Source organism: Panthera pardus, unplaced genomic scaffold (assembly GCF_024362965.1).
Source record: "Panthera pardus isolate Hobbes unplaced genomic scaffold, ASM2436296v1 HiC_scaffold_18, whole genome shotgun sequence".
In the NCBI taxonomy this organism is placed as follows: Eukaryota; Metazoa; Chordata; class Mammalia; order Carnivora; family Felidae; genus Panthera; species Panthera pardus.
Genome location: NW_026526743.1, coordinates 17,801,773 through 17,811,008, shown reverse-complemented (window position 1 = coordinate 17,811,008; position 9,236 = coordinate 17,801,773). Strand labels below are relative to the sequence as shown.

The 9,236-nt window shown below is 57.1% G+C and overlaps 1 protein-coding gene across 1 annotated transcript; it reads left to right on the top strand.

Annotated features, from left to right (window-relative positions):
* Positions 1-449: 449 nt before the first annotated feature.
* Positions 450-7,024, top strand: LRFN3 (leucine rich repeat and fibronectin type III domain containing 3). Its single transcript, XM_019423054.2, has 3 exons — positions 450-1,603; positions 2,914-4,356; positions 6,396-7,024. The coding sequence occupies exons 2-3, from the start codon at positions 2,930-2,932 to the stop codon at positions 6,859-6,861; spliced, it is 1,893 nt and encodes a 630-aa protein (XP_019278599.1). The 5' UTR covers positions 450-1,603; positions 2,914-2,929; the 3' UTR covers positions 6,862-7,024.
* Positions 7,025-9,236: the final 2,212 nt, after the last annotated feature.

Genomic DNA, 9,236 nt, shown 5'->3' with positions numbered 1-9,236 from the left:
CACAGTTGAGTTGCCCCAGCTCAGTATCTGCTACCCCCTCCCACCTACCCCCTCCACCCACCCATGTCTCTGTCTCTTTGACTTTTTCGACGTCTCTGTCTTCGTCTGTCTCTGTCTTGTCCTTGTCTATTTCACGGTCTCTGTATTTCCCTCTCTCTTTGAATATGTGTATCCTTCCATCTCTCTATCTGCCTCTCTCATTGTACTCCTGTCTCTCAGTCTAAGCCTGCTTATCTTTTTGTCTCTGTCTCTCTCAATCTGTGTGTCTCTTTGTCTCAGTCTCTGTGTCTCTCTCTGTGTCTCTCTGTATCCAAGGATTTTTTTCTTGCTCCCAAGCAAAGCCAGGGCGACTCCATGGGAAGTGGGGCTGGAGGCGCGCCTCTGCGAGAGGGGGCTGCCTACACCTTTAAGCGCGGGCACGCGCAGGGCCTGCGCCTTTAAGCGCGGGCGCGCGCGAGGCCCTAGGTTCCCGGCGAGGAGGCCGCGGGAGCGCCCGGACCCGGCTTGCCTGCCCGGCCCCCGCCCGGCCCCCGCCCCGGCCCCGGCGGGGGAGGGGTCTCTGAACGCGGCCCCTCCCCCCTGCGCCCCCACCTGCGCTGCAGTGCCTCCACCCCGCGTGTCCCAGTCTGTCCGTCTGTCCTCGCCCAGGCCTCGCCCCACCCCGGCCCCCGGGGCTGCCTTGCCGCCCTCCCCACCGCATCCGCCCCCCTCCCTCCGGGCCAGTCCCCGCCGCAGCCCGGGAAGCAAGCCTGGACCACGCTGCCCCAAACCCAGGGCCGGCACCCCGACATCGGGGGCCTGCACCCCGAGATCGGATCCAGAGATCTGGAAACCTGAGCCTGAGACCCTGATCTGGGGCTGGGACCCCAAGACCTGGAGCCTGAACACCTAATATCTGGGGCTGGAATCTCAACTTCAGTCTCTGGAACCCCAAGACTTGGAATATGGACCCCAAATTTTGGAGTCTGAACCTCAAGACTTTGCATCTAAAACCCCAAATCTGAAGCTGAACTCTGAATTCTGTGCCTGGGACCTTGAATCTGGGATCAGATTCCCATACCTATACTCTGGAACCCGCTATTTGGGACCTGAACTCTGAGATTTAGGCCTCAAATTCCAAGATCTGAACCCCGGTATTCCAAGGGGCCTAAACCTGAGTTTGAGCCTGAAGTCCTTGCTGCAAACCCGAATGCTGAAATTGGAGGTCTCTAGACCTCCAAATCTTGACTCAGCACCCCAATATCTGAACCCAGCACCCAAGTATTGGATTCCAGGACTGGGCTTGAGACTCAGACCCTAGACTCTCCATTTGGCTGTTTAGCATCCCAAGACCAGAGCTAGGAGACACTCGCTCTGACCCACCCAAACTGGAGCTTGGGTCTCTAAAATTGGCCCTTTAGAAGCCGTGTATTTGGAGATCTAGGACCCCAAGTATCAAGGTCTACAGACTCCATGGCCACAGATCTTGGCTGAGACACAGCACAGTCCCTCTGCAGAGGCCTTGGGGACAGAGAAGGGATGACCAGGCGCCCCCTCCAGAGACCTAGCCCCTGACCTCTTGGAGCCTGAGGACTCTGCTCCCTGGGGGGGGCTTCCAGCTCAGGTAAGGCTATTGGGGGACCCTCATGCGGGGGAGGGACTTGGGAGGAACTTTGTGGCTGGGGGTGGAGGTAAGTGAGGGCTAGGTCCCCCTGGGCACCCTTGGGGTTTCCCCAGGAAACAGACACCCCACCACCACCACCAAGGGTTTGCCTCCAGCTCCTGCCGTGCCTCTCTGGACATTTATTTGACCAACATTGCCCCTGTGACCTCTTCCCCAGTTGTTGGCACCTCCAGGTCTCTGATCTCTCACTCTGTTCTCCAGTTTCTTCCCACCATCTGTCTCATCTGTCTCTAGACACCTCTCCTAGCCACTGCTCCTCTCACTGACCATCTCTGTTCACCACTCCTCGCTCCGATCATCTTTGACACTTCTGTCCACCGCTTCTCTCTCAGGCCACCTCTGTCCACTGCTTCACTCAGTGACCACCTTTGACATCTCTGCCCGTCGTGCCTCTCTCTAACCATCTTTCACCAGCTCCTCGCTCTTGTCCACCCCTCACTCTAAGCGTTTGCCTGTCTCTGACCATCTTTTGCCATCACTCTTGCCCTCTGCCCACTGCCTACTCTGACTGCCAGTCTATGGCCATTCCAACCATCTCTGGCCCTTACCGACCACCTCTCTTCTCTCTGTCTCTCTTGAGTACTGGAATTCCCTAATCATTTCTAACATCTCTGGCTGCCTTTCCTCTCTGATGACCTCTCCCCGTACTCCTCTTCCTAATCAGCTGTCCTTATCTCCAGCTGTTTCTGACATGTCTGTCCTTTCCTCCTCTCTCTGACTGCCTCTCTGGCTTTTGACCATTTCTGACCATCTCTGATCATCTCTCTTAGATCTCACCACCCCTGACTATGTGCCTTCCTTTGTCCACTTCTCATCTTCTTGACCATCTCTAACCACCTCCCTTCTCTGGTCATGTTTGACTACTTGTAGCCATTCCCACCACCCTGACCACTTCTTCCTTCTGGCCAGCTTTGCCCATCTCTTTGACCACATTTAAAATACTCTGGCTTCCCTTCTGCCCACTCCCCCCCATTGTCTAACTGTCTCTGACCATCTCTAATTACCTCCCTTTCCTCTGACCATTTCTGCTCCCCGTGTCCCTCCATGACACATCCCTCTGAGTCTTTGACCATCTCTTCTGCCTTTTGATGTGTCTGACCGCTCCCACTCCTCTCTCTGACCATCTTTGACCCAACTCTTTTGCTCTCAGCCCACTGTGACCTTCTCTCCTGGTCTTGGACCACCCTAATGCCCTCTGGCACCCCTCTTCTGGCCTCAGCCCGCCCTAATGCCTCCCTTCTTCCCTGTAGGCCGCCCCTGCCCGAAATGGCCGTCCTTCCACTGCTCCTCTGCCTGCTGCCGCTGGCCCCCGCCTCGTCTCCATCCCAGCCAGCCGCACCCAGCCCGTGTCCCCGCCGCTGCCGCTGCCAGACACAGTCCCTGCCCCTAAGCGTGCTGTGCCCAGGGGCAGGCCTTCTGTTCGTGCCACCCTCGCTAGACCGCCGGGCAGCCGAGCTGCGCCTGGCGGACAACTTCATCGCGGCCGTGCGCCGCCGGGACCTGGCCAACATGACCGGCCTGCTGCATCTGAGCTTGTCGCGTAACACCATCCGCCACGTGGCAGCCGGCGCCTTTGCCGACCTGCGCGCCCTCCGTGCCCTGCACCTAGATGGGAACCGGCTGACCTCGCTGGGCGAGGGTCAGCTGCGCGGCCTGGTCAACTTGCGCCACCTCATCCTGAGCAACAACCAGCTGGCAGCCCTGGCGGCCGGTGCCCTGGATGACTGCGCCGAGACACTAGAGGATCTCGATCTCTCCTACAACAACCTGGAGCAGCTTCCCTGGGAGGCTTTGGGCCGCCTGGGCAATGTCAACACACTGGGCCTCGACCACAACCTGCTGGCCTCTGTGCCCGCTGGCGCCTTTTCCCGCCTGCACAAGTTGGCACGGCTGGACATGACCTCCAATCGCCTGACCACCATCCCGCCCGACCCACTTTTCTCCCGCCTGCCGCTGCTAGCCAGGCCCCGAGGCTCACCTGCCTCCGCCCTGGTGCTGGCCTTTGGTGGGAACCCGCTCCACTGCAACTGCGAGCTGGTGTGGCTGCGGAGGCTGGCCAGGGAGGATGACCTGGAGGCCTGTGCCTCCCCACCCGCTCTGGGTGGCCGCTACTTCTGGGCCGTGGGCGAGGAGGAATTTGTGTGCGAGCCCCCTGTGGTGACTCACCGCTCGCCACCGCTGGCAGTGCCTGCAGGTCGGCCAGCTGCCCTGCGCTGCCGGGCAGTGGGGGACCCTGAGCCCCGTGTGCGTTGGGTGTCACCCCAGGGCCGGCTGGTGGGCAATTCGAGCCGTGCTCGTGCCTTCCCTAATGGGACGTTGGAGCTGCTGGTCACTGAGCCGGGCGATGGTGGCATTTTCACTTGCATTGCGGCCAATGCAGCTGGTGAGGCCACCGCTGCTGTTGAGCTGACCGTGGGCCCCCCGCCACCCCCCCAGCTAGCCAACAGCACCAGTTGTGACCCCCCGCGGGACGGGGATCCTGATGCCCTCACCCCGCCCTCTGCCGCCTCTGCCTCTGCCTCCGCCTCCGCCAAGGCAGCTGACACTGCGCCCCCTACGGACCGTGGTGTCCAGGTGACTGAGCATGGGGCCACAGCTGCTCTTGTCCAGTGGCCAGATCAGCGGCCTATCCCGGGGATCCGCATGTACCAGATCCAGTACAACAGCTCAGCCGATGACATCCTCGTCTACAGGTGCAGGGTCCAGGCAGTGGGTAGCTTGGGTGGCAGACTGAGGTGGGGGGAGGGTTGGAAATACATCCATTGACACCCCAGGTTGCTGCACAGCTGAGAAATGAGGCTGAAGGTAAAAGAAAGCTGGCAGCAGTGATAAAAAGAAATAAGGCAGCAAAAGTAAATAGTAACAGATGTAAAAAAGAAATCAGGCAGCAAGAGTAAAAACTAATCAGGCCAGAAGAGTCCAAAGTTAACGGGGGGAGCCAGGTAGAGGGGTACAGACAAATCAAATATAAAGATAAAGAAAAACTAGTTGTTTCCAGATGACAGGGCTAGATGCAAACCATGCTGTGAGAAGAAAAGGAGATCAAACAGGAAGGTACAGAGTTCACGGGGAAAATGAAATGAGGGGGCCCTGCTGCAAAGGAACTCAGACCAGATTGAAAGGAAAAATGGCGGAGGAGGCTAGATAGGCTTTGGGTTTGTGCAGTGTGAACTCCACATGTTTAGAGTTCTAATGTGACATCTCAATTTTTGATTTTCTAAATCAAATCAAACCTAGTTCAAGCTCCACCTACTAGGTGAACAGGAACATTCACTTTGCCACCGTTGGGGATTCCCGTCTCTATTCAGTTGTTGCAAACAGTAGAAGAAAACCTGGGGCTTATAAGCCCCAAGAAGTGGATCAGTACATCTTCTGCCCCCGAGCCGAGAGCATTTGGAACATCTGCTGTGGCCACATGTGGCCAGTAGTGGTGGCTCTGACACAGATGCTGCTGACACTTCTCACCCAAGTCTAACTTGCATGGATGGCTATGGACGGTTCCCTCTTCCCGCTGCCAGGCTAGGCCAAGGGTGCAGTCCCTGAGGCCTGGCTGTAGAGGATCGGGCTTCCCAGGGCCTGGGGTATGCACCTTATAAACCCAGTTCCTGGGTCCACTTTCCTTCCCCAGGGGCCCACATCTCAAGAGATCGTCAACTGATTTCCCTTTCAGTCCTGGAAATCTAGTGAGCTATTCTGTTCCTTTTCTCAGACAGCAGCACTCCATGTAGGGAGAGTGGGCTCCATGGAGGGCCCCACATGTGATAATCACACAAATCCTGTCCACCTTGCCTGGCGAGGATGAGACAAGTGCTCTTCTAGATAGCCACCCTCTCAGAGACAATCACAGAGTTCCCTGTAACTCCCTCATTAAAGCAGTTGAGGAATAAAGCAGGTTATACAACAAGTTAAATCTCCCACAAGGTGCTCTGCTGCAAAAGGAAATAAGTAGAGTTGGGTGCTAAGGATAAAAGGAAATGGGAAAGGTAAGGATAAATAAGAACCAGGCAACAGAGATAAGAAGGGAATCAAGAGACAGAGCTGGAAGAAGAAATAAGGCAACAGGGAGAAAAAGAAATCAGCTGTGATGACTGAGGCACATCAGTTTCATGAAAACGGAGTCAGCTGACAGGGCTCACTGGAAAGCAGGCCCTAGATACAACAATAATAATAATAAGGCAATGGGGCTAGGGGGACATTCATTGGCAGGTTAGAAGGAAATCAGGCATCAGCAGCATGGGGGAATCGGGTGGTTAGATGAGAGAATTCTAGCTGTACGCTGGAGGAAAGTCAGGCAGTTGGAAAAGGGAAATCAGGCCCAGACTGGAGGAGAGGCAGATGGGAAAGATGGGAAGTTGAGCGAGGGTGTAGAGAGAGACTGGGGGGTGGGACTGGAGGGAAGTTGGGCAGTGAGGCTCCAGTGAAACTGAGCAGCAGAGCAGAGAAGCAGTGGGCAGCAGCCTGGGAGGGAATCTGGGCACTGGGGCTGGAGGGAGATTAAACTGGGGGATTTGAGCAGCAGGCGCCAGGAGCATAAGATGACCCAGAGGTTATCAGTCAGGCAGCTGAAGGGTATCAGATCAAAGGGAATTTGAGCAGTGGTGAGAGGGAACTCGGGGTAGCAGCAGACTGGTGGAAGGGGCGGGGGGAATCCGCCAGACTGCAGGGTTGGGGTAGAGTGCAGGGTGGGTGCCGGGCAGCCAGAGACCTGACCCCTGCCTACCTGTCCCTCCAGGATGATTCCCGCCGACAGCCGCTCCTTCCTGTTGTCGGACCTGGCATCTGGCCGCACCTATGACCTGTGCGTGCTAGCAGTGTACGAGGACGGCGCCACCGGGCTGACGGCCACACGGCCAGTGGGCTGCTCCCGCTTCTCCACTGAGCCGGCGCTGCGGCCCTGTGGGGCCCCGCACGCACCCTTCCTGGGCGGCACCATGATCATCGCCCTTGGTGGAGTCATCGTGGCCTCGGTACTGGTCTTCATCTTCGTGCTGCTCATGCGCTACAAGGTGCACGGCGGCCAGCCCCCCGGCAAGGCCAAGGCACCTGCACCTGTCAGCAGCGTTTGTTCGCAGACCAACGGCGCCCTGGGCCCCACACCGGCCCCGCCTGCCCCTGAGCCTGCTGTGCCCAGGGCCCACACCGTGGTCCAGCTGGACTGTGAGCCCTGGAGGCCCAGCCACGAACCCACGGGACCCTAGCCTCGCACCCACCTCTACGGCCCTTCTGGCCCCAGGGGTGGGAGGACCCAGGCACCCTGTGGGACCTGGCCTCAGACTCACCAAATTGCTCACGGTTTTTAAAACTCTGATGGGGAGGGTGTCGGGGGCACCGGGGCACAACAAGAAAGTCCTATTTTTCTAAGCTTGGGCCTAGGCCCTTGCCCTTGTCTCTGTCTGTGGGGTTTGGGCGGGGGGGGATTGTGCAGGGGTCTGGAGTTGGGAATGCCTCCTCTGGGGAGAGACCCCTGCTCCATTCTGTCTGAGGTTCCTGGATGAGGCTAAGGATGGTCATCCATTCAGTCAACAGAATTCCCTGAGCGTGCTCCCTGGGCATGCCCTGTGCTGGATGATGCTGCCATGACCCAGACAGCCTCAAGCCCTTCTCAGACAGTGACAGTTTGGAGCGATCCAAGATGTGGTGATGAGGGAAGCCTAGGAGATTACGGGAGCCCAGGAAAGGTGCCAGACTCAGCCTAGGGTGTGGTCAGGGAAGCTTCCTGGAGGAAAGATGAGATCTGAGCATGACCTCCGAAGGAGATAATTAGGCCAAGAAGAAAGGGAAAGCTGTTCCCAGCACAGGGCCCAACACAAGCAAGGACTTAGTAAATGCCAGGCAGTGGAGGTACTGTGGTAGAAACAAGGCAGGAGAGGTGAGCAGAGTCCAGAACCTCCAGGCTGAAGATATCAGACTGGCCTGATAGTATTGGTGATCCATGGAGGATCTATGCAGAGGAGGGACAAGGGCGGGACTGGGCTTTAGGAAGATCTTTCCAGCTGTCATGAGGAGGGTGGACCAGAGGGGAAGACTGAGGCTGGGAGCCTGGGGGAAGCCAAGGCAGGCACCCAGGTGGGTAAGGACAAGGCTGGAGTGGGACAGGGCTGGGGGAAAAGAGCAGGGGGTAGGTGAGAGAGGAAGCTGAATGGATGGGTTATGGAGCTGAAGGGCTTGTGGGGGAGGGAAGTGTCCAGGGTGAGGCCCAGGGCTCTGGCCAGGGGAGGGGACAGTGGAGCCACCTGATACAGAACCAGGAAGGAGGTGCAGGTTTGGGGAAGATGCTGAAGCCAGGGGGGGACTTGGTGAATGCGGGGGGTGGGGACAGAGGACGTCCAGGGGGTGGTGGCCAGGAGACCTCGGGACCCTGGTCTGAGGCTGGAGCTGGGAACAGAAAAGAGGCTCTATCATCCGAGATGGGGAATGGGGAATGGAGACCATCAGGGTCATGAGACAGCCTATGGGACTTCCCATATTTAAGGGACAGGGAGAAAAACCTGACAGAGACTAAGCAGGAGCAGCAGATGGAGGGACAGAGTGAAGCAAACCAGGCAAGTCAGACCCAAGTGACAATTGTGTTTAATGATACCAAGGCCACAGTGACCTCAGTGAGAGCAGTGTTAGGGGGCTGGTTGGGCAGGTGCCAGATTCAGCTGATTTGAGAGTAGGAAGTAAGAAAGTGTAGTTAGGGAGTGTAGACCCTGTGATTCTGTGGGCCTAAGGCCTGGTCCAGATTGATCTGGACCTTTCAGCCCTATGTCTCTGCAAGGCTGGTCCTTACTCTGTCTTGGGCTGCCCTAGGTCCCTCTCAGGCACCAGACCTGGAGGTTTGGAAGCCCAAACCCTGGGCCTTGGAAACACCAGGCCTCATTGGAGATCCAGGAATGAGATGGGCAGTAAAAGGAATAGTGTTCTCTGGCCCCAGTCCACCTGTGGTGGTGGGTCCAAAGGCAGAGATGGGGGTGGGGGAGAAGGACTTAAGTCCTCTGAGTGTTCTCTGGAGTGATGCTAGTGTGAGGGGCATGGTGAAGAGGGCCCAAGACTGGGCTGGCGATCCGCATGACCTGGTACACATGACCTCGTCCTCATGGGATAGAACCCTAGATTCTTTAAGTTTTCTTGGTGGGTGTAGGCTTTGAAAATGATCTTCCATTGGCCGTGGGAACAACCTGAGTCCCAGGGACCTGATCTGACTCCCGAGCAGCTCCTCCAGCAGCATAATGAGGTCCTTGTTTGTTACCCTCGGTGGCTGAGGTCAGGTGAAGCCAGCAGGGAGCGTGAGGTGTCTTGGCCAAGGGGGGGCCTAGGGAGGGGGAAGATTGGAGATCTAGTGCCAGCTACAAAATACCAGTTGCTGGCATGAGGGGGAGCCAGAGCGCACCATTCCTCAACCCTTTTTTTAAATCTAAACAATTTAGTGTGTGCCTACTCGTGCAGTGTACTGGGAATTCAGTACTGAGAAAATATAGGCACAGGTCCTGACCTCACATATCTCACCATTTGGTGGGGAAACAAATGTTAAATAATCACACAAGCAAGTGTAAAGCCGCTGTGGTGACGGGGAGGGGAGCCTTCAGGAGAG